This window comes from Capricornis sumatraensis, chromosome 9 (assembly GCF_032405125.1).
Source record: "Capricornis sumatraensis isolate serow.1 chromosome 9, serow.2, whole genome shotgun sequence".
Lineage (NCBI taxonomy): Eukaryota > Metazoa > Chordata > Mammalia > Artiodactyla > Bovidae > Capricornis > Capricornis sumatraensis.
Window position 1 is genome coordinate 13,180,807 of NC_091077.1, and position 24,187 is coordinate 13,204,993.

At 55.1% G+C, this 24,187-nt stretch overlaps 2 protein-coding genes and 2 non-coding genes across 5 annotated transcripts; all 4 read left to right on the top strand.

The window, feature by feature from the left end:
- The first annotated feature begins 755 nt into the window (after positions 1-755).
- TRIR (telomerase RNA component interacting RNase) lies at positions 756-3,815 on the top strand. Of its 2 annotated transcripts, XM_068980076.1 has the most exons (3): positions 764-1,165; positions 3,059-3,136; positions 3,422-3,815. In XM_068980076.1, exons 1-3 carry the CDS (start codon positions 812-814, stop codon positions 3,527-3,529), a joined length of 540 nt encoding a protein of 179 aa, XP_068836177.1. In that variant the 5' UTR covers positions 764-811; the 3' UTR covers positions 3,530-3,815. The 2 variants fall into 2 exon arrangements, with proteins under 2 accessions (XP_068836178.1, XP_068836177.1); XM_068980077.1 differs by lacking the exon at positions 3,059-3,136 and having other exon boundaries at positions 756-1,165.
- Positions 3,816-8,594: 4,779 nt separating this feature from the next.
- TNPO2 (transportin 2) lies at positions 8,595-23,191 on the top strand. The gene is made up of 25 exons (XM_068981447.1): positions 8,595-8,707; positions 10,003-10,114; positions 11,020-11,095; positions 11,178-11,327; positions 13,853-13,959; positions 14,048-14,181; positions 14,266-14,347; positions 14,420-14,542; positions 14,650-14,768; positions 16,106-16,166; positions 16,262-16,427; positions 16,631-16,783; positions 18,565-18,790; positions 18,994-19,165; positions 19,616-19,702; positions 19,779-19,886; positions 19,985-20,143; positions 20,609-20,696; positions 20,884-20,982; positions 21,751-21,846; positions 22,190-22,265; positions 22,524-22,623; positions 22,703-22,777; positions 22,896-22,997; positions 23,108-23,191. The coding sequence occupies exons 2-25, from the start codon at positions 10,016-10,018 to the stop codon at positions 23,189-23,191; spliced, it is 2,742 nt and encodes a 913-aa protein (XP_068837548.1). The 5' UTR covers positions 8,595-8,707; positions 10,003-10,015.
- Positions 18,849-18,917, top strand: LOC138086718 (small nucleolar RNA SNORD41). The gene has a single exon (XR_011145424.1). It is a non-coding gene; the product is annotated as a small nucleolar RNA SNORD41 (small nucleolar RNA).
- LOC138086728 (small nucleolar RNA ZL2) lies at positions 20,737-20,812 on the top strand. The gene has a single exon (XR_011145433.1). It is a non-coding gene; the product is annotated as a small nucleolar RNA ZL2 (small nucleolar RNA).
- Positions 23,192-24,187: the final 996 nt, after the last annotated feature.

The following is a 24,187-nucleotide window of genomic DNA, read 5'->3' on the forward strand; positions in this document are numbered from 1 at the left end:
ACTCTAGCACATAAAGAACTTCACAATCACTTTTCACTTTCATGCATTGGAGAAGGAAATGGCAACCCACTCCAGTGTTCTTGCGTGGAGAATCTCAGGGATGGGGGAGCCTGGTGGGCTTCCGTCTATGCGGTCGCACAGAGTCGGACACAACTGAAGCGACTTAGCAGCAGCAGCACATAAAGTAATACCTTGATTTGCAGATATGAACCTCTCAGCTCCTTGGAGTGAGCTGTGTCTCTATTTCCAAATGAAAGCTCCATCCCAGAGATAGGTACCTAATCCAGAGACACCCCCATTTCTGTTCTCGGGGACCAGGCTAGATATGCCCTCTAGCTAGTTTTAGTTAGGGACCCAGGTTCCGAGGTTATCAGCTGAGCACACAGCCAGGCAACGTCTCTCCCCTCACTGAGATTATCCCTGGTGTCAGAAGGAGATTCTAGCCCCGAAAAGCTAGTACACCACCGAGTCCCAAGCGGGAACCTCACTCCGAGAGCCAGCTACACACCCAGAACCAAACAATAGTCTCATTCCGGAAGAGACCATCTCTGCGTAACGCCAGCATGAGCCTAGCAGGGTTATAATGTTCCGCCGGACCCGGCGGGGCGGGCCGGGGCAGCTGCTTGAGGGCGCGCAGCGTCAGGCCTTATTCCTCATTCGCCCCGCCCCTCATGCCCCGCCCCCACTGCGGTCGTCTAAGCACCAGACGGGTCTTCCCGGCATGCATTGCCCGGGACGAGGCTTGTCGGGCGCCAAGCGCGGGGCCGGGAGCGGCCTTCCCGGAGTCCTTTGCGCGGCACCTGGTGACAAAATGGCTGCCCGAGGGAGACGGGCGGAGCCTCCTGGTCGGGAGGCGCCGGGCCCCGCGGGTGGCGGCGGCGGCGGCGGAAGCCGATGGGCTGAGTCCGGGCCCGGGACGTCGCCCGAGAGCGGGGATGATGAAGTGTCGGGCGCGGGTTCGAGCCCAGTGTCGGGCGGCGTGAACTTGTTCGCCAACGACGGCAGCTTCCTGGAGCTGTTCAAGCGGAAGATGGAGGAGGAGCAGCGGCAGCGGCAGGAGGAGCCGCCCCCGGGCCCGCAGCGACCCGATCAGCCAGCCACCGCTGCCGCCGCGGGTCCCGGGGATCCGAAGAGGAAGGGCGGTCCGGGCCCCACGCTCAGCTTCGTAAGGAGCCGCGGGGGTGGGGGCGGGCGCCAGGGTCTTCCTTGGCCTGGGGAATCGGGACCGAGAAAGGGGATCGGGATCCAGGTCCACCCTCCGACTCCGATCAGGGGGCCGTCCGGGTCATCCGCTGAGGATTCAGAACCTGGATTCCCTACAAGAGAGGTCTGGGGGCGGAGATGGGGACCCCAGGAGTCTGCCCGCAGGAACTGGGAGCTTGGGGGCGGGGGGGATTCCATTGGAAACAGCGTTCCGAGGACCGGGAGACCAGGGTACTAGAATTCCTGTTTGAGTGGTACCCACCCGAACTTTGGATTTGGGGACCATCTCCCACTATGAGAATGGGTGTCATATTCAAGTCTGGAGTCTGAGCTGTGTGAATGAAAGACTCAGACTGCTTACTGTGTGACCTAGGAGATTTGCTTGAGTTCCATGATTTTCCTTCGTCCGGTGTCCATTTATTGAGCACCTTACCTTGTGCTGGGCACTGTGCTAGGTGATGGATATGCTGTGCTGAACATGACAGGCATCACTGCTCTCCCGGAGCATCTGGGATGGCCTAACCTCATTTTCCCTGCTTGCAAAAATGGGCATCTTCTTATGTGATTACCACTGGGCAAGCCTTATAGGAAGGGCTAAACCAATGGTTCTCAACTGGGGACGATTTCCACCTACCCCAACTCCACACTTGACGAAGTCTGGGGACATCTGTGGTCGTCAGGACGGACATTCATGAGCAGAGGGCAGAGCTGCTGCTCAACATCCTGAAACAGAGCAACTCTCTCCTCCCCCTCTCCAGCAAACATGATCCTGTTCAAAATGTCATTTGTGCCTAAGATTGAGAAACTCTAGGCTAAAAAAAGGGCACCTATATTGATTGTCAACCCTGAGCTGGCTTTGTCTCTTGTGTTGAGAGCAAGTTCCTGTGGTGTGGAGAAAAAAAGTGTTGACTTAAGAGTAATGGACTTGGGTGGGGGTGCGTCAGGTTTCTTCATCTGTCAAAAATGAGTGTGAGAATAGTCTCAGCAGCTCAGGTCACTTAACACCTGGTTGAGGGCTAGGGACAGGATGTCTGTAAAGCCTGTCACAGCCCTTGGTGCACAAGAAGCCCTCAGTTTGTGGGAGAAAATAGAGGACCGGGAAAGTTCAGGCTAAATCTTACATTTGAAGAATGGGAAGTGACCGGGCCTGGGCTGGTGTGAGAACTGGGTGGCAGCTGAGTGCCCCCCTGTGAATGAGAGTAGCAGTAGTTGTCACTGCCTTTTCCGTTTGGTCATTGGGGGGACCATTTGAGGGAGTGCCCTCAAAGAGGCCAGGCCAGATTAGGTGTCAGGGAACAGCATCAGGCGGTGGCTAAGATTGCTGCTCCCTGGACTCAACATACCTGACCCTGAATCCAGCTCCACTGTCTGCTGTCAGCATGATCCAGGGGACAGGCTTCTCCTTTTCAAAGGTGTTTCCTCATCTGTCCAATGCGGACAGTTATGACCTTCATCTTAAGGTAACTGTGAAAGTTGAAGGAGATGATACGTCCAAAGCCACTTGGCACAGGGCTTAGTATACAGTAAGTGCTCAATAAAGGGAGCAGTTGCTGCCTGTGTGGTCTGTACTAGGGGATAGTGAGGACAGAGCTCATCCCCCTCATGTGGGGATTCTTCTCTCTCCCTGGGAAGACAGCTGGGGGGCCCAGGACTGCTTGGGCATCATGGGCCCAGGGCAGGCGCTGAGTCGCGTGTGCTCCTCTCTGATTGCTGCGCAGGTCGGCCGGCTGGTGGAGCTGGGCGCGGCGTCGGGACGGGCCACCGGGCCGGGCTAGGAAGGTGTAGTGGGCCTCAGCACCGCCAAGGGCGGGCCCCGGCTCCTGTAACCGTTGCAGTCTTCTGTCCCTTCACCCAGGTGGGCAAGCGCAGAGGCGGGAACAAACTAGCCCTCAAGACGGGAATAGTAGCCAAGAAGCAGAAGACGGAGGATGAGGTGAGCAGACCGGTTGTGGCAGGGACTGCCTCTGTTGCCTTTTCCTTCTAGCCTCAGCGCCTGGCCGAGGTGCCCCATCCCTCCCTCTTCAGTATCTGGCCCTTGGATGGATGTACTGGGTGGGGGAGGAGGGCTTTCAACCCAGCCCCTAGATAACTTGTCTCTGCTTATCTTTATCTCAGACCCAATACGCTGTGGGTGGGTCAGCTGTCTCAGGACAGTCCTGACCCTGGTTCCTGGCATCCCCTTCCCAACCCCCTGTGTATCCCTCCTCCCCCCCAACAGGTATTAACAAGTAAAGGTGATGCATGGGCCAAGTACATGGCAGAGGTGAAAAAGTACAAAGCCCACCAGTGCGGTGATGATGATAAAACGCGGCCCCTGGTGAAATGACCCCCCTCCCTGCCTGCCCACGGCCTGGGACTCTCTGCGATGTACATAACTATTTAATGCAGTGGCAGCGCGGCAGCCTTTCCCCCCAAGGACTTATACACAGAAGGAAACCGAGATGCTTCCCGCAGCTGCGGATGATTCTCCAGGACTCTTTTTTACCTTGAGCACTTGCCTCCTGAGACTTCGTAGAACAGTGTTTTACTGTCCCTTCTCCTCCCTCCCCCTGGCTCTTTCTGTCTTCCTTTTCTCACCCCCCCCTCCCACCCTTTAGCCATCACTTCTGGGAAGTAAAGAACATGACTTAGTGCTGGAGTTGTGTGCTTGGTTTGCCTTTTTTGCTCTTTCCAACTTAAGCCCTTCCCTCTTGGCTGGTTGCACACCTACCAAAGGCTGGGTCTGCCCCAGTGATGTGGGGGTATCGGGGATAATGGGGGTGCAACCCCTCCTGGGGTTGAACTCTCCTCAGGATTCACGCCTGAGACATACACCCCACGCCCTGCTGCTGCTCTTGTTCAGTGTCTGCACAGTCCCATCTGGGCTGGGCCAAAGCTGTCAGTTCAGATCCGAAGACAAGGAGCACCTACCGGGTGCCTGGGTTTTTCTATGCCCTGTGGCCACTGCAGTAAACAAAACAGACCACGCGTGCTTCCTGCCTTTGTGGAAGGAAACAGACACAGATTAAAAGGGGAACCCATTTGGGGAGATGACTGCAAAGAAGTACAGGAGAGAGGCTGTAGGGAGACATCTGATCAGAGTCCTGAGGGAGGTGAGGAAGCCTGTCTGTGGGGTAATGAACAGCCAGTATACAGACAGGGAGGGTGCCTGGCCTTTACAGGGAGCTTTGAGGAGGCCACTCTGAAAGGAACTGGCTGAGTGAGAAGCCTGGGTGTGTTATATGCAGAGTCTCGTGTGCTAGGGTGAGAATTTGGGACTCTATTCGTAAGAAGAAACCTTTGAGGGGCTGTGGTAAGGAGCAGCATGGTATGTTTTATATCTTAACAGGATCCCTCTGGCTGAAAGGGTCTGGGCAGAACCTGGGAGATGGAGACCAGGCTGTGATCAGGCAAGAGGAGCTAATGGGGTGTTGGCAGTGGAGGAAGTAAAGAGGACCAGGATCTGGGTTCCAGTGGGGTTGGTCTGTCCTGCCAGCGACTTGTAGCCCTTCCAGGGATGGTGTGTTTTTTTATATGATCAGGAGAAAGAATGCAAAAGGGCTTGTTTGTCCCACCTTGCAGAACAGGACAACTGCTGTACTAGGGGACAGGATGTCCTGAAGGAAGCCTGGTGCCCCTAGTCCCCCACTAGTGTTCCTTGTAATTCTGTGTCTTCCTGGCCCCGTTGCTCATCCTATTTGGAGCTGAAGGCTACCTGGGTGCCTGCTCTCCGTGGAGCCAACCAAGGTGTTAAGATGACTGTGCCTCCTAACTCAAATCTATTACGGAGCAACGTCGAAGCATCCTAGCTGTGGGGCCATCTCCCAGGCCTTCCCAGGCATGAATGCTGAGCCTCTTGGCACTCATGCCCATCCTATGGCCAGGCTCCAGTCCCTCTCCTGTTAGGGGAGCATCATGATTCCAAGGACCATGGTGGTTATCACATGCCTGGGACCTGTAGAGGCAGAAGGATGAAGGCTGAGTTAGCACCTGTCCATAGGGCCTCCCAGGTGGCCCAGTGGTGAAGAACCTGCCTGCCAATGTGGCAGACACAGGAGAGGTGGGTTCCATCCCTAGGTCGGAAGATTCCTTGGAGGAGAACATGGCAACCCGATCCAGTATTCTTGCCTGGGAAATCCCATGGATAGAAGAGCCTGGTGGTCTACAGTCCACGGGGTCGCAAAGAGACACAACTGAGCGCCCCCCCACCCCGCCCCCAACACACACACAGCTTCACACTGCAAGATTCAGACTGGGGGGAGGGGGTTGGGGAATTGCAAGTATCAACACAGTCCAAATTCCCTGTCCTAGTGGAGCTAACATTGTGGTTGTGGGAGAAACAAGAAACAAAACACACAACACCATTATACATTCTATGCAGGGGCCGGGGGGCAGTATGAAAGAGGATCTGTGATGGGGGGAAAGATGGCAACTGTAAACTGGTCAAGAATGGTCACACCATCTGTTGCAAGTCCTGAAGGAGGTGGGACAGGCAGTGAGGATGGTCCTTGGAAGAGTGTTGCAGGCTTGAGGAACAGCAAGTGCAAAGACTGAGCTGAATCATGCCCAGCTTGAAGAGTGAGCAAATACACTTTGAAACAGGTGACATGCCTCCTTACTTCCTGCTGACACACAGTAAGGCTTGTCTGGTTTATTTCCCACATGAGGCGAAAGGTCTCCCTCCTTTCATGATGCTGAGCTGGCCCAGGTGTGATGTTAGCCTTGGAGATGTAGTATGGGGGAGGGGATATAGGAAGCCCATGGAGCCATCTCTACCTCCTCCTCCCTCAAAGCCACAACAGCCGCTGGATCTTTAAAAAGAAACAAGTGGGAGAAGTAGGTCGCCCCTGCAGCAGCTCCCTCTATTCTGGAGTGTCAGCACTTCCTTTCACTGAGCTCACCTGCCCTGACCTGGGAAAAGTGAAGAGGGCAGAGAATCAAATTCAGGTTTTGGTGAGTCACACAGTCCCAGTTTCAAACTTTTCTGGTGTCTGTTAGCTGTGTGATCTTGGGTAAGTTATTTAGCCTTTCTGTGGTTCAGGTTATTCATCTATAAAATAAGGATAACATACTGAAACATCTAGAGTGAAGTTCTAAAAGTAAGAACAATCAATGCTCATATAGTCAACATTAACCTTGACATTCAAAGGGGCTGTTGTTTCTCAAGGTGGAGCAGTTGCTTTGTGTCTGGCGACCTTGTTTGAGAAATATCTTGAAATGTGGGTGCAGTGTGATGTGCTCAGGCAGGGAGGCTGTTGTTAACTGAGATGTGTTTGCCTCTTATCTCAGAGTCCTGTTTGGGCTCCAGTTTTTTGAGTTTCTTTTGCACTGAGCTCTTCTAGTTGAAGTTTGCTGTGTACAGGGCTGTCGTGAGAATACCATTTATACATTGAAAGGCAGTAGGTGCATAAGAAGTCAGGGGGCTTTTTTTTTTTTTTTCCTTTCCGATTTTTCGATTCAGTACTGAAACCCACCATCTGGGGAAGAGAAAAAGACCCGTGACCATATGAGGGCCGATATACTGTGGATCATACTGGCAGCAGCGCTCACATTCTTCTTCCAGGACTCCTCCCCAGAAAGCCTGCGCAGAGCCGCTGGAAACTTGACGTATCAAAAGTAGGGGGAGGGGCATTTTCTTGGAGGTCCAGTGGTTAACACTCCGCACTTCCACTGCAGGGGGCATAGGATGAATCCCTGGTCAGAGAACTAAGACTCCCCGATGCCACACTCTGCGGGCAAAAAAAAAAAAAAGGAAAGAAAGTAAAAAGGGGGCGGTGAGCATTAACAAATTCTCTCCTGCATCTCCAACTCGTTTCCTACCCGACTCTTTCTGAGGCAACCCCTAACCCTGAACAGAAAACTGATTTGCACCCTCTCCCTCAACCTCGTTCGTCCTGCTCAACACACAAATCCAGAAAGTCTCTAGACCCCTCAGGTTTGAGTCGCAGCCAGAGTTCGTAAGCTCGGCGACGCCTGCGCAAGGCAGGATGGGATTCGTAGTTCTAGGCCCTCAGGTCGCACGAGGGAAGACCATTGCGCATGTGTTGGCGGCTTTCGGCGCGTGTCTCTCAAACCCGGTTCCCGTTCAGAGGAGCCGGCTGAGGTGGGACTCATCTGCTTCTTTAGGATCCTGACTCTTGGAGTGGAGTGTGGCTTCAACTGACTCGTCCCAAATCCTGGCGGCCTCGGTTTTCGTCAAGAGAGGCCTTAGGTATCTATTTTTCATGAATGAACGGAGCCAGGACTGACTTTGCCAAGGGCAAGTGGACTGAGAAATCTGTCTCCTTCCAGTCTGGGGCTAGAGTTAACCTGTGCCTCCCCGCAGGCCAAAAAGGCCTTTAAGGCAGGACTGGGATGTCCTTTGGGATTAGAGCCCTAGTTGACTCTGTAAATATTGATTTAGGGAGGGTCCAAATGCAGTAAAAGGACCACCTGGGACCTCGGGGAGTAAAAACCACGTTTTTGAGGAACAATTTACTGCAGGTTTTGTAATGCTTAACTTGGATTATCTCTAACCCAGCAAACTAGTCTTGTATCTGTTCGACAAATGGAGAAACTAAAGTTGGAGTGGCAGAAAGTCGCCCACCTTTTTCGTCAGCAGGGTGGAGACGTGGATGGGGGTGGGGTGGGAGAGGAGAGAACCGGGACTCTCCTGCTCCTGGAAGAGAGGTGCCCTACTTTGTCCTCAGATGGTGGCAAGAATCACGGAATGTCTTTTTTTTTTTTTTTCCATCTTCCTGTCCTTAAATTTCCTGAATTGTTTCACCTCATTCTGATTCAGGTAGAGAAAGGAGTTAGGTCTTTTGCTCTAGTCTTTATTATTTCACTTCGTTTAAAATTTTATGTCCTCGTAGGGTACCTTATATATTTGTCAAACAGCAATGTAAATAACCCAAAATATGGCAGAGGCTTCTTTAGGAACCCAGCCAGTCTCAGGCACTCCCTTTGTTTGGCTTTCCCTCCTTTGTCTATGGGGTATAAAGTCCACCCTAGGCTCTGTCCCCTCAACTCTTTGGTCGCACAGTACTTCTGCTAAGTACTCTCAAAATGGGGGAGGAAGGCACAGTTCAGTTATTGGGGGTGGGTGGGTGACAAAGTGAAGATGGTTCTGGCTGAGGGGAGTTATACCTAAAAGTCCCGCGCGCCACCAAACTCCTGTTTGCAGCAAAGAGCTCCTGTCAAGCCAGCGAGCGAGGCTGAAAAAACGAGACGGTGGGAGGACCAGCTGGCCAGAGAGGCCTAGAGGGCGGCCGGCTCTTTGGTCACGTGACCCGACCTCGGCGGGGTCTAGGTCTCCCTGGTGCCAGGCCACGTGCGACCGCTGCTTTTCGCGATTGGGTCATTTAGGCCTATTTGAACGGCGTACGGAAGCCGCCGCGGTTCACATACAGCCGCGTTTTCTTTTTCTTTCTTTCTTTCTTTCTTTTTTTTTTTTTTTATTACTCCCTCTCTTTGGCTCCCTCCTTCCGCGCGAGTCTCAGGAGAAGCCGCAGCTTAAGGCCTCGCTGCTGCCGCCCGAGGCCGGGTAAGTGAGCCTCACCCGGACCCCGACCGGCTTGGCCCTGGCTTTCGTCGACCCCCGCCGGGCTCCGGGCCTGCGCTGCGCGCGGCCCGGACGTCGGGGCCGCGCCTGACCGGGAAAGGCCGAGAACCTAGTTGGGCCCAATTGGAGAGGCAGCGAGAATGGGCCGGGGCGGGGGATGGGGGAACTAAGCCTGGCTTAGGGGGTGGGGCCTCGGAGCCGGGCCAGGTCCGGGTGCCGCGAAAATTGGGCCACTGGGGCGGCTGGGGTCGGGCTGGAGGGGCTCTGATTGGGGAAGTGTATGGGGACTGCTTAGGGCCTGATTAGGGGACGTCGCGAGGATCGGGTGTGTGTGTGGGTCTGTTTCGGAGGGGCTTGGTTGGGTCTGACTGTGGGAGGCCGCGTTGAAAAGTTGGGGGCGGCGGTTTTGGGCCCTGATAGGGAGGGGCGTGAGACTTCGGCCTAGAGGGCTTTGCTGGCTCTGACTGCGAGGCGTAGCTGGGTGCAGTTGGGGGAAATGCCTCGGGGGTATTTGGCCAGGCCTAACGAGGGAGCTGCAGGGCTCGGACGAAGACGTTTTCCGGCTAGAGGTGGTGGGGGGCTTGGTACAACTTGATTATGGGAAGCAGTAGTGATCCATCAGTGGGAGTTAGTGCTGACTGGGGCGTGGGGTTGTTGGAACTGTGTGGGGGGAGGCTTGGCCAGACCTGATTGGGGAAGCGACAGGGACTCGTCCAGGGGGCTTCTGTTGCCGAATAGGCAGGCCTTCGCTGACTCTCATTTGGAGAGGCATCGGGGACCTGTCTGCCGACTGCTCTGGGTCTGATTAGGGGACTCGCTGGACTGCGTGCCGGCACGGGAAAGACCACAGGGGCTGGGGCGCTGTCGTGTTCTGGGGCAGGGCCCCTGAATGGGGAGGTGGCTGGGTCCTCGCCGAGCAGCCTCGAGGGAAGTGGAAGCCTTAGGGCCCGCAGCCGAGCGCGGCGGCATGGGCCGAGGTGGGACGAAGGCCCGGCGTTGGGTGGGATGAGGATTCTCCGGGTCCCGCCGCCGCCTCGCATGGCCTGCTTCCACATACCCCCGCCCGCGCTCCCGAGCCCGCGACTGCGTGGCCGTGGATGGCGCAGCTGGCGGGGACCCCGCACTTGGGCGGGCGTGGATCGGCGGCCTCCGCCTGTCCGCCGAGGACGCTCCAGTCCTGCTACCGCCGCCGCCGCCATCACCTCAGCGGGGGCTCAGCCTGGGACTGCCACAGAGCCTCCGAGATCCGGTGCTGATCCCGGCCCCTACCCCCGCAGTTCGCCTTGCGCCATGGACTGGCAGCCAGACGAGCAAGGCCTCCAGCAGGTCCTTCAGCTGCTCAAAGACTCGCAGTCGCCTAACACAGCCACGCAGCGCATCGTGCAGGATGTATCCTTCCTTCCGGGTCTGGGGGGACCGGGCCGACAAGTGCATCTCCTGGAGAGGAAGGGGTCGAATCTCTAGTTCCCAGACTCTTTCTGCTGAGGAAGGAGCGAACTTCGGCAAACAATTAAGGATTAGAATTCTTGGGTCCCTTTCCCAGCAGAGAGGGAGACACTTTTTGCTGGTGCTTGGCTTTAGGTTCGTGAGTAAAATTTCCTTTTTTCAGTTGGTCGTTTAAAATACTCTTAAACTTTTAATCTATTTATGTATACCGTATGCAAGTTTCACTTAAAAGTGTGAGGTCCCTTTAAGAAAAAAGTATGCTGTGTTAAATTGCTAGTGAGCAGAGCTGAGTAGCGGAGAAGGCAATGGCACCCCACTCCAGCACTCTTGCTTGGAAAATGCCATGGATGGAAGAGCCTGGTGGGCTGCAGTCCATGGGGTCGCTAAGAGTCGGGCACGACTGAGCGACTTCACTTTCACTTTTCACTTTCTTGCATTGAAGAAGGAAATGGCAACCCACTCCATTGTTCTTGCCTGGAGAATCCCAGGGATGGGGGAGCCTCATGGGCTGCCGTCTATGGGGTCGCACAGAGTCGGACACGACTGAAGCGACTTAGCAGCAGCAGCACAGCGAGTAGCCTCTGCTAATTTTCAGATAGAGCAGAGTTTGTTCACCCTCTCCTGCTCTGGCCAGATCTTCAGGAGTGGTGGGAAGCTGAGGCATTTTCCCCTATCTGCTGTATGAATCTCATGTGTCTGAAATGCTTCCTTACTCTGGGCATGGGGGTTAACACGTGGGGCCCCAGGAGCTGGCTGCCCAATCCCAGCAGTCAGGTTATATGGCAGTAAGAGTGGGAGTCCCACCCGGGGAAGGCCCCTGTCTGCCAAGACCCTTAACAATCTCGCAGAAACTCAAACAACTGAACCAGTTTCCTGACTTCAACAACTACCTGATATTCGTCCTGACGAGACTCAAGTCGGAAGGTATGTCCTTGGCGCCCCTCCACCCAAGGCAGACCCTACTTTCTCCCCTGTGGTCTCCTGAGCCCCAGCCCTCTTCCCACAGATGAGCCGACTCGCTCTCTCAGTGGTCTCATCCTCAAGAACAACGTGAAGGCACATTACCAGAGCTTTCCACCACCTGTGGCCGACTTCATCAAACAGGAATGTCTCAACAACATCGGCGACGCCTCCTCGCTCATCCGGGCCACCATAGGTGAGAGAGAGCTCAGTGGCAGTTGGTGTCTGATGATGCTCTGAGCTGGCACTCTTGGCCAAGAACCTTCTCAATATGTTAATGATGTTGATTCACTGAATGTTCCAGCACCATCAGTTGGTGGTATTGTTACTGCTCTCATTTTACAGATGAGGAAACTGAGGCACATAGATGTGAAGAGTCTTTGTCTGGCCAGTAACAGAGTTCAGAAGTGACCAAATCAGGTCCATGCTCTGAACCACTCTCTCCTGAAACAGCTGTTCTTACTTCTTAGGCAGTCACTCAGCATCCAGCATTTTCTGTTAGCTCCAAGGATATAGCAGACTAAAATATAAGGGCTCTCTGCTAACTCACCAGTGATAACTTAGGAGAAATGTGGGTTAGGTTTGTGTTAGAATCTTCCTGTCTCCAAAAGACTGCCTGAGGAAGTTATAGGAGGAGGACTAAGAACTTTCAAGCAATTTTACCTTAAGCCTTTTCACTACTGATAAACACCAGCCCTACTATTTGTTCCCAACTTACTTTCTACCCACCCCCGGTCAGATTTGCTGATATGTAATTTTTATTTCATTAGTAATTCATTAATTTTAACTAATTAATAAGTTCCCTTACCAGTGATTGAACCTATGCCCTTAGCAATGAAAATGTGATTCTAACCACCACTAGATAGCCAGGGAATTCCTGAGATATAATTGACATATAATTGAAAATTTTAAAATTTAATTCTATATCAACTTTAAATATTACTTTAAAGTGGAAATTGTTTATAACTATTTAAAACAAGACAGTGATTAGGATTCTTACTGCAGGGTTCTGGAGTTCAATCCCTGGTCAGGAGCCTTAGGATCCTGCAAACTATGCAGCATGGCAATAAAAAAGGTGGGAAGGGGAGACAGATTTGCTTGCTCTGTACAGCAGGGTAGACTTCCCTGGTGGCTCAGATAGTCTGGGGAAATGCAGGTTTGATTTCTAGGTCGGAAAGATCCCCTGGAGAAGGGAATGACAGTCCACTCCAGTATTCTTTCCTGGAGAATTACATAGACAGAGGAGCCTCATGAACTACACAGAGTCAGAGATAACTGAGCCTTGGACATTTTCACTTTCAAAGGGAAGGTAGCCTTAATCATAAATGCAATGAAGACAAAAAGATAGTATTAAAAATGTGAGCTAGCTACTAGGCCTGCTGGAAGTGTTGATCTTGGGGCCTGTTGTCTTTGTTCAAAGTGACCCTTAGCCTTCTCTGAGGCCACCAGGAGGAATTGGACTTACCAAACTCATTCTCGGCACCAGTTTCTGCTCTTAAGTACTTCAGTTAAATCACTGAAGCCTCCCAATCACCCTAAGCTTGTGGGATCTTCGTTTCCCAACCGGGAGTTGAACCCCGGGCAGTGAAATTGTGGAATCTAACTACTGGACTGCCAGGGAAGTCCCAGGAGGGTGGTGTTCCTTATTCCCATTGAGTCATAGAATCCTTAGGTAATGTGGCCAAGGTCACACAGACAGGGATGGGCCTGGGGACTCCATTGCCAGTCTGCCCACTGCAGGGAATGCCTTTCCCAGCAGACATGTGAACCAGGGTCATCTGGCATGTTGGCGATGGCAGCTTCCCCGACCTTGGGAAACACTGCTACCTCTTGGCTCTAAATATACTATCTCTGCACTGACATCACCCATATTCAGCTCAATTGCCAGACTGGTCCAGAGTCTGTGCACTTTACATGCCTACTGCAGGTCGCACTTGGGTCTCTAATAAGCAGGACACGGTCCTCCCTGAGGCCACCGTGGCCCTGCACAACATGCCTCCTCCCCCTCCTAGCCCTCATCTCTTGCCACTCTCCCCATCATCCTCTGCTCAGCCCCGCTGGCTCCTTACCATCTGTCTTGGAGCACACCAATTCTGTGCATGACCCTGGACTTCTTATACCTGCGGATCCCTCTGCCTGAGTTGTTCTTTCCCCAGGGACCTAGATGGCTTCTCCCGCACCTCCTCAGGTCTTTGCTCAGATAGCAAGGTGTCACCTAACAAGGCCTTCTTGAGCCACTGAATTAAAAACTGTTACATTCACCCTGAGTCCTTGCTAACTATTTTCTCAGTTCCATTTCCTCCCTCAGCTCTTGGCATCTTGCCTCCCAGGACTTTTACTGATTTATCTTTATTCCAGGCAGCCTCCCTCACTAGAGAGATCTGCTCCTAAAGGCAGGTATTTTGTGTTTAGTTCTGCGCTGTATCAGGGCCTGAGACAGGCCTGGCATACAGAAAGACAAAGAGAATCTCAAAAATGTGTAGGGGACTTCCCTGGCAGTCCAGTGGTTAAGACTCTGTGCTTCCAATGCAGGGGGCAGGGGTTTGATTCCTGGTCTGGGAACTAGGATCCTACATGCCACGTGACCAAAAAAAAAAGAGAAAAAAGTGTGTGTAGGGCTTACAGCTTGTGTGCTGGTGGAATGATCGCACAACAGGAGGGCCGGGGCGCCAGGCAGGCCTGCACCTAGCCTGAGGCAGCCTCCTTTCCCGGCCGCCCCAGGCATTCTCATCACCACCATCGCTTCCAAGGGTGAGCTGCAGATGTGGCCCGAGCTGCTGCCCCAGCTGTGCAACCTTCTCAACTCAGAGGATTACAATACTTGTGAGGTAGGCGACCAGCCATGGCCTGCCTGCCTAAGCGGGAGCTGGGCTCCAACTGGGACTCCTCCCCATGTGTCTGCTGCTTTCCACTCAGGGAGCCTTCGGAGCCCTGCAGAAGATCTGTGAGGACTCGTCCGAACTGCTGGACAGCGATGCCCTCAACAGGCCCCTCAATATCATGATCCCCAAGTTCCTCCAGTTCTTCAAGCACTGTAGCCCCAAGATCCGGTGGGTGGGGGTCTGCAGGGGGTTGGGAGGGGGCAGGATGGGTGGGGTTGGGGGTGACCCATGTGCTGACCCACTCCCTGCCAGGTCCCATGCCATCGCCTGTGTGAATCAGTTCATCATGGACCGGGCCCAGGCGCTGATGGACAACATTGACACCTTCATTGAGGTAGGCCATGGGCTGGGGAGTGTAGGGGGCGGGCTGAGGGCCCAGCTGCAGCTGACCCCGGCTCCCCTGCAGCATTTGTTTGCCCTGGCTGTGGATGATGACCCTGAGGTGCGGAAGAACGTGTGCCGTGCACTAGTGATGCTGCTGGAAGTGCGGATTGACAGGCTCATCCCCCACATGCATAGCATCATCCAGGTACACCCGGCCAAGGCCAGCCCGTGCGGGTGCTGTGGGGTGGGAGGCTTGTGGGGAGCCACCCCTCACCGGGCTTGGCCTTAGTCTTTTCTCCTACCCCACCCCAGTACATGCTGCAGAGGACCCAGGACCACGATGAGAACGTGGCCCTCGAGGCCTGTGAGTTCTGGCTGACGCTGGCCGAGCAGCCCATCTGCAAGGAAGTCCTGGCCTCCCACTTGGTCCAGTGAGTGCTGCTCCTGCCCTCTGTCCACCCCAGACTCCACCCCTCTGTCTTCCCTTCTGTGCTAGCCTGTGCCAATCAATTGTCTTGGTTTGCTTTTATTCCTGTGTGCGTTTATTTTGCAAATGGTAGGTATGTAGCTTTAATGGATTAAAAATTAGGTTAAGTTATAGGTGGAAAAGATGAAATCAACAGAGAGGGACTTCACTGGTGGTCCAGTGGTTAAAATTCCTTGCTCCCAATGCAGGAGGCCCACGTTTAAGTCCCTAGTCAGGGAACTAGATCCCACATGCCTCAACTAAAAACCCCTCATGTCACAGTGAAGATCCTGTGTGCTCCAACTAAGACCTGGCACAGCCAGAGGGGAAAAAAAGGCAGCAGAGGCTTCAGGCATAGCTGGATCCAGGTACTCAAAGGATGTGAACAGCAGACCATCTGGGCTCAGACCTACTTCCTCTGTGTCTACTTTGTTCTCAGGCACAGCCTGCCCTCATGGTAGTACTTTCTGCAGCCTTCTAGCTTGGGAACCTCAGAGTAAAGACAGTCTCTCTTTACATTACTCTTTTATAGTGTCTCTGTAGAAGTTCTAAGGCTGATCCTCTTTGATCAACTTGAATCACTTGTCTGTCCCCGACTCAGTGAAGTCTCTAGTCAAAATCTCTGATCCTGAGGTGCATGGGTTCCAGCGGAGTTGGGGAGGCTGCCCTGCCTGTTAGCTCCCCAACCTGGCCCCATGCCAGGAAGTGCCTGGTGACAGGGCAGGGCCGTGTGTCACTGCTTTATGGCACGTTAGGGATCAGGCTTCCCTGGTGGCTCAGTGGTAAAGAACCTGCCTACCAGTGCAGGAGACAGGTGTGATCCCTTGGTCAGGAAGATCCCTTGGTCAGGAAGATTCCCTGGAGAAGGAAATGGCAACCCAGTCTAGTGTTTTTCCCTGGAGAATCCCATGAACAGAGGAGCCTGATGGGCTATAGTCCATGGGGTTCCAAAAGAGTTGGACAGGATTTAGCGACTAAACAAGGGGTCAGGCACTATTCCAAGCTTCTCAGCATGTGTGGGGGTCTGGAATTCACTGAGTGGCCAGGGGTCTGGATCAAGAGCATTCCTGTGGAGCTAGGAGTAGTGTCAGCTCTGACCCAGTCACAGTGGCTGAGACTCGGTTGGGAATAGTACCCACTAAGAGAAATTAACGGATGCAGTACAAATGGAATTGGCATGTACGGTCTACCCCTCGGCTCCTAGATGCTCCTGCCTGCAACTCTTCTCCACTTCCCTCTTCCCCAGGCTGTAAGCTGTCTCTAGGGCCCCTGCATCCTGATTAACAGCCTCTCTTCCAACAGGCTGATCCCCATCCTGGTAAAAGGGATGAAGTACTCGGAAATCGACATCATCCTGCTGAAGGTTAGCTAGGGCTGACCACCAGTCACTGGCAGGGTGAAGGAAGGCTGGGGCGCTGGGGGCCTCTGGGGGTCTCAGCCATTTGCCTGACTCCACAGGGGGATGTTGAGGAGGACGAGGCTGTCCCTGACAGTGAACAGGACATCAAGCCACGTTTCCACAAGTCGCGCACGGTGACACTGCCCCATGAGGCCGAGCGGCCTGACGGCTCAGAGGACGCGGAGGACGATGATGACGACGATGCTTTGTCCGACTGGAATCTGAGTGAGTGGCCTGGCCTGCAGTATGAAGTGAGGAGTAGGGGACAGCAGGCCCTGGGCTCCCTTTCAGAGGGAGGGAGCCTGTGCAGAGCAAATCACAAAGATTCAAATCACGACCTCGGATCCCAGGGGTCACAGAAAGGAGGGCTGGTGGCCTGCCCCATGTGCCTCCCTGAGCCCGCCCCCCGATTTCCCCTCCCACCTCAGGGAAGTGCTCGGCGGCTGCACTGGATGTCCTGGCCAACGTCTTCCGGGAGGAACTGCTGCCCCACTTGCTCCCCCTGCTCAAGGACCTCCTCTTCCACCCCGAGTGGGTGGTCAAGGAGTCAGGCATCCTGGTGCTGGGTGCCATTGCTGAGGGTAAGTGACCCTCCAGCCTGACTGTGTGTGACCTCTGAGCCTCATGCTGGTGTGAGATGGGGCTGGGCCAGGGAGGGCTGGTGGGGGTGAGGCTATCCCCAGGTTCTCTCCAGCGGCCTGCTCAGGCCACTCCAAGCAGCTCTGGGATTTGAATCTTCCTCTCAGCCCAAGATCAGGCTTCCCAGGTGGCTCAGTGGTAAAGAATCCACCTGTCAATACCGGATACACAGGCACTATCCATGGGTTGGGAAGATCCCTTGGAGGAGGAAATGGCAACTCACTCCAGTATTCTTGCCTGGGAAATCCTATGGACAGAGGAGCCTGGCGGGCTATAGACCATGGGGTCGCAAAGAGTCGGACAAGACTTAGTGACTAAACAACAACCACCTCAGCCCAAAGGCCTGAAAGGGACCCCCAAATGCAAGTCCTCTTCTTAATTCTCAAAGAAAGGCAGTTCCACGAGGTCTTAAGCATAGTTCCAGCAACAGTAATAACAGGCAGCCCTGTCCTGTGGGCTTAGTGCCACCCGAGGAGGTAGGTTTCTTGAAACTCAACTGCAAAGAGAATTACACCACTTCTCTTGTCACCTGGGATGAAGCTGGGCCTCAGACCTGCTCTGACTGCGAGGCTGGCCTGCCAGGATCAGAAGTGTGCAGAGGTGGTGTTTCCTTCACTTTCCTAGCTCCCTTTGTCCTGATGGTGTGCACAGGGTGAATTACCAGAGAGCTTTCCAGATCTGTGATAGCAGACACACACGACTACCTCAGCACCCAGGTCTGCTGTAACATGTGAAGTGTTGTTCATTTTAATGGGAAAGATCTCAAGGAATTGACCCTGAACTGGTGAAAATAGATCTCAGGGCTGGGACAGTCAAGGGGTATGCTGTGATCTGCAGTGAAAAGAGAGACAGACACATTCAGAATTTTTGTTTTTTAGAAAGGGAAGATGAAAAGTAAGAAAAAAGTCACAGACATCTAAGAAAGGTTTCAAAAGAAAGGTGCTTCCTGTCCACCTGGGTTGCTGCTGCCCATAAAGGCTGAGTTAACTCTGCAGCCCAGCCATCTATGAACTAGTGAGCAGGTAGCTTCCCAGGAGTCTCAGTGGTAGGGAATCCACCTTCCAATGCAGGAGATGGAAGAGACGTGGGTTTGATCCCTGGGTTGGGAAGATCCCCTGAAGGAAGAAATGGCTACCCACTACAGTATTCCTGCCTGGAGAATCCAATGGACAGAGGAGCCTGGTAGGCTACAATCCATGGGGTCACGAGGAGTTGAACACGACTGAGCACACACATAGAGTAACCAGGTGGCAGCACAAGCCCTGGGATGGGGTGGGGCTGATGGAAAGGGAAGTATGTACTTATGTATTTTGGCTGTGCTGGGTCTTTGTTGCTTCGAAGGCTTTCTGTAGTTGTTGCGAGCAGAGCCTACGCATTGACGCAGGGGCCTCTCATTGAGGTGCTGCTTTTGTTGCGGCGCACAGGCTCTAGGGTGCATGGGCTTCAGTAGTTGTGGCACATGGGTTTAGTTGCTCCACGAGACATGTGGGATCTTGTCAGACCAGGGATCAAACCCGCATCTTCTGCATTGGCAGGCAGATTCTTATCCACTGGACCACCAAGGAAGTCTGATGCCATTTCCCATCCCCACCCTGCCTTTCACTGACTCTGTGCCTTTGAGACAGTTATTGACCTCCATGCCTCAGTTTCCCCCTCTGCCCAGAAGGGTGGATGTGGCCTGGCCCAGTTGGCTCAGCCTTGCCTCTGTGCCCGGTCCTTTCAGGCTGCATGCAGGGCATGGTGCCCTACCTGCCCGAGCTGATCCCGCACCTCATCCAGTGCCTGTCGGACAAGAAGGCCCTGGTCCGCTCCATTGCCTGCTGGACCCTGAGCCGCTATGCCCACTGGGTGGTTAGCCAGCCCCCCGACATGCACCTGAAGCCTCTGATGACGGAGTTGCTCAAGCGAATCCTGGATGGCAACAAGAGGGTACAGGAGGCGGCCTGCAGGTGACCCTCAACCCCTGGCCCCACAGACCTCACCTCACCTGCCCCACTGGCTGCCCTCCGGGAAGTGATGATACTTGACTCCTGACAGTGCTCTGATTTCTCACTGTATTCGTACTGACTGATCCCGAGTGTCCCCTTCCTGAACCCCACCCAGAGCCCAGTCCCATCGGTGGCGGCCCACTGAACACTTCTGCCCCTTCCAGTGCCTTCGCCACCCTGGAGGAGGAGGCCTGCACGGAGCTGGTGCCTTACCTCAGCTACATCCTAGACACCCTCGTCTTTGCCTTCGGCAAGTACCAGCACAAGAATCTGCTCATCCTCTACGACGCCATTGGCACCCTGGCTGACTCTGTGGGCCACCACCTCAACCAGCCGGTGAGACCCCAGCAGCTCCTTCTTCCTGATCCCCCCTGTCCCCCTCCCTGGCATCCAGTGACCTGGTGGCGACCCTTGTCGCACGCCAGGGACGTGGCCATGACCTCGACAGGCAGGCAGACAGACCCGGCCCCTGCCCTCGCCCTGCTCCCAGTCTAGTAGGGGAGACAGACAGTTATGAGACAGCGTGGTAAGTGCTGGGCGAGGGGAGCTCAGGGGCCCGTGGGAAGCAGAAAGCACCAGCGCAGGGGTGGGGCTCAGGATGGGTGAGAAGGGAGTGACTAGAAGGGCCTGGAGGTCTGGCTACTTGGTGAGGACCCCAGGAGCCAAAGAAAAGCACCTAGACCTCATGGTTCAGACAATGAGCACCTCTTGAGTCAGAGGGAGTCATGTTGGTTCCCAGGCCGCCACCTGTATCCAGGGATCCCCAACTTCCTGCTCCCTCTCCAGGAATACATCCAGAAGCTGATGCCTCCGCTGATTCAGAAGTGGAACGAGCTCAAAGACGAAGACAAGGACCTCTTCCCCCTGCTGGAGGTGAGTCCGCCTCAGGCCCTCTCCCGTGGCCTGTCCATTCACCCAAGCTCACCCCTCCTGCCCTTCTCTCTGCTAGTGCCTGTCATCAGTAGCCACTGCCCTGCAGAGCGGCTTCCTGCCCTACTGCGAGCCGGTCTACCAGCGCTGCGTCACCCTGGTGCAGAAGACGCTGGCCCAGGCCATGGTGAGCAGCCCGCCGCCATCACCCCTCCATCCGGCCCCCTGCTGCTGCCCCAGCCTGAGCTCACTCCCCTCACCCTGCCTTCCCCCTTCTGTGCCCAGATGTACACCCAGCACCCTGAGCAGTATGAGGCTCCTGACAAGGACTTCATGATTGTGGCACTAGACCTACTCAGTGGCCTGGCTGAGGGCCTGGGTGGACACGTGGAGCAGCTGGTCGCCCGTAGCAACATCATGACACTGCTGTTTCAATGCATGCAGGTGGGTGGACCCCTCGCAGGCCTCTCAGTGGACAGTGGTGACCCCCAGCAGCCTTTGTGGGCTCCCTGGGGTGGACTTAGGGCCTTGGTTATGCCCCAAGGATATTAGAAGGGACTTGTTAAAAGAGCTGGTGATTATTTTAGAAAGTGATTCAAATGAGACTTGAGTAAAATCTCATTGAAAAAGTCCACAGAGTAGAAAATTAAAAAGTAGAAAATAGGAAATGTGAAAGCACAAGCGCCTCCAGCATCACTTCCCCACCCCCAGTGTATCAGTATGGGGAGCAATTCTAAGTGGTACCCTGCACAGGGCACTCATTCATGTGCCCCTGAGTCCTGGATCTTCAGATGGGCCTGCAGCCTTGGCGCTAGGAAGAGGCAGTGTCAGCTCATGCTCTAAGAACTGCGCCCCTAGCTGGGTGGGGGAAGGGGAGCCCTGCCACACTGACCCTCCTCTGACCCCCAGGACTCGATGCCTGAGGTCCGGCAGAGCTCCTTCGCCCTCCTGGGAGACCTCACCAAAGCCTGCTTCATCCATGTCAAGCCCTGTATCGGTACGACACCCATTGCGTCCCCACCCATGACCCCAGCCCTGGCCTCAAGTGATGGAGAAGATGCCCTGGGAGTACTGTGACCGAACTGGGATGTATTCGTACTGTCTGATGGGGCCTGCCCCTCGGGTTTCCAGAGGCTTCACCCTGGCTGGCCCCCCTGCTTAGCACCCCTCTTTCTCCCCACTAGCTGAGTTCATGCCCATCCTGGGCACCAACCTGAACCCCGAGTTCATCTCTGTCTGCAACAATGCCACCTGGGCCATTGGTGAGATCTGCATGCAGATGGGTAAGTGCCCATAGGTGGGCAGGTCCTTTCCCTTTCCGTTGGCTTGTTCCCAGCCTTGTGGCAGGACCCTGATCAACAGGTTCCCTCTAGAGCAGGGGTCTCCAGCTTCTGGCATCTAATGCCTAATGATCTGAGGTGGAGCTGCTGTAATAATAATAGAAGTAAAGTGCCCAGTAAATGTAATGTGCTTGAATCATCCTGAAACCATCCCATTCCAGTCCCTGGAAAAATTGTCTTCCATGAAACCAGTCCCTGGTAATCAAAAAGGTTGGGGACCACTGCTCTTGAGTACCCTAGTGCCCCTTGAGGCAGGTGCCAATTGGCCAGGGATAAGGCGACACCTCTGAACATTTTCATCTGAGATGGGGACAGATGGCTGAAAGACCATGTGTAACTGGCTTCTCCAAAGAGGCATGGGGACAGGAGGCCTGTTTTTATTGGACTCACCATCACCTCCTTCCTCTCCAAGCAACTGACTGAAAGCCCCACTGGGATTCGTTGGGAGACTTTCTCTGAAGTTTCCCCTGGCCCTGCCTAGCCCTTAGGGAGATTGGGTGGTGTAGTCTCACCCTGGTGTCCAGCAGTGACTCCAGGGAGGCTTCTGGTGTTAGGCGGGTGCGGGTCTGTGTCTGGTTGGCCACGGATCCTGGACTGCAGACATCTAGAGATGGCTATTGGCTCGCTCACTGGTTGGCCGGTGTCTGGATGCAGCTAGGGTCGGTGTGGGTGCTGTGGGCCATGCAGGGCTCCGACTCTTCTCTTCTCTAGGGGCAGAGATGCAGCCCTATGTGCAGATGGTCCTCAACAATCTGGTGGAGATCATCAACCGGCCCAACACGCCCAAGACACTACTGGAAAACACAGGTGGGCACCAGGCCTGAGCCACTGGCCGCCTCCCGGGGGTGGGGCTTTCCAGCCAGGAGGGTAGCTGACAAAGAGATCTTGGGAAAGAACCAGGGATGGTAATGGCAATAGGGCAATGGGTGGAGGCCTGGGAAGGATGTTGGCCTAAGGGCAGACCTAGGAGAGACCCAAGTTGGATGGGGAGCAGACCCTGACTGGGTCAAGCTTGGGGACCCAAGCAGCTGGCAGGAGCTGTTCCCTTGGGGCCCGTGGGGTGGGGCTGGCGCCTTGTGCTGGAGGCCCCGCCACGTACCCGGGCCGCTCGGGGTTGCAGGTCGCCTGACGAGTCCCTCTGCCATTCCAGCCATCACCATCGGCCGCCTGGGCTACGTGTGCCCGCAGGAGGTGGCCCCCATGCTGCAGCAGTTCATCCGGCCTTGGTGTGTGCCTCCCTGGGTGGGGCCCCACCCCATCCCTCACCAGTACCCACCCCATCCCTCACCAGTACCCACCCAGCCCTGCCCTGCCCAGCCATGGATACCTGATCCAGCCCCACCAAGCCCTGATCTCTTGCTTCCCCCAGCCCAGCCCCACCACCCACTGACCTGCCGCCGCTCCCCAGTGTCCCCCATAGATGTCCTCGGTGCCCCAGCCCCAGGGGCTGATTCCCCACCGCTTACCTCCCCCCGCCAAACCAGGTGCACGTCCCTCAGGAACATCAGGGACAACGAGGAGAAGGACTCGGCCTTCCGTGGGATCTGCATGATGATAGGCGTCAACCCTGGGGGCGTCGTGCAGGTTGGGGCAGCTGGGCTCGGAGGGAAGGCGCTGGGGCTGGGCTTGGACGGACCCTCACACGGGATCCGTCACGTTTCAGGACTTTATTTTCTTCTGCGATGCTGTAGCCTCCTGGGTGAGCCCGAAGGATGACCTTCGGGACATGTTTTATAAGGTGAGGCCCCACAGCTGGGCCCTAATCTAGTCTTGGGAGGTGGCGGGTGGGGAGAGACTGAGATTACCCTCCTCTTGCCCTGCTTGGGGCGCCCCTCACCCCACCTCCCTCACTGCAGATCCTCCATGGCTTCAAAGACCAAGTGGGGGAGGAAAACTGGCAGCAGTTCTCGGAGCAGTTCCCGCCACTGCTGAAGGAGAGGCTAGCCGCCTTCTACGGGGTCTAGACGAGCATCGCGACTGCCAGGTGTGGGGCCCGTGTTCACAGAGGGCTGGCGCTGTCACAGGAGCCCTCATGGCACAGGCCCTTAACGCCCTCTTCTCCCCACAGGTTTCTGTCTGCGTCGTCGTCAGAGGGGTTGCTGGGGAGCGTGCTGCGTCCAGAAGTCGCTGTGCCCTGGTCGAGGGGGGTTAGGGAGGAGTTAGCGGGACCCAAATCCAGACGCCTTCCCCGTCCATCTACCTGCCATGGCTGGCTGGAGGTTGGTCAGAGGGTGGGCAGGTGGGTGGGGCCTCCACGCTCATCCTAGAAACGGGAGGGGGGGTGGGACTTCTTGGCAGCAAGGACCCCTTGCTCTAATTGGGGTCACCTCAGGCAGCCTACTTGGGCCAGCCACGTGGGAGGGAGGCATCAACACGGCCGACCAAATCCGGCTTAGGATGAGGCAAGGGAAAAGCAGGCGGGGAGGGGGGTCCTTGTAGAGACACGTACACTCACATGTACACACATGGCTACGCGCATGTGCGGGTGCTGTCCTCGCCAGCCAGGCTGGGCCAGCCGCCCCACCATTTCCCCGACTGCATGGAGACAGTAGAATTAGTGAACCCCTGAGTTAACTCGTAAGGCCTTCCGTGTAACCTGCATCTAGAGTTTAAGAAGCTTCTGCTGTTTTGCCGGAATTGGCAGTGATTAGGGAGGGCTGGGTGGGTTGGGGACCTCCACTGGGACCCTGGGGTGGGGGTGAGGGGAAGAGGATGGCCACCTTGGGGCCACTCAGTCAGCACGCGCATGCTTTGGACCTGCTCCTCACACTTCTTGCCAGCTCTGTGGCAGCCTCAGCCAGTGTGTCCCCCTTCCTTCTCCTATCCCAGCCCGAAAAGTTGGGACCACCAAAGTGGCCAGGGCTGGCCAGAGGTCACCTTTTTCTCCCTCCCCTGAGCCCCAGTGAATTACGAAGATGCTGGGCTGGATGGAACCTTTTCCACTGAAGAGAGCTGCTGACACCTACCCCGCTATAAGCAAGTCCGTTTCAAAGGCAGTTCATTTCTCTGCTTCCAAGAGCACTCTTTCAGGCCTGACTTTTAACACAAGGGCCAGGCTAGGGCATTTAATTGATGGTGACAGAAGACAAAGGTTTAGGCTTTGCCAGCCAGAAAGAAACTGAAGACTTGGAGGAAGGGAAGGGTGGTA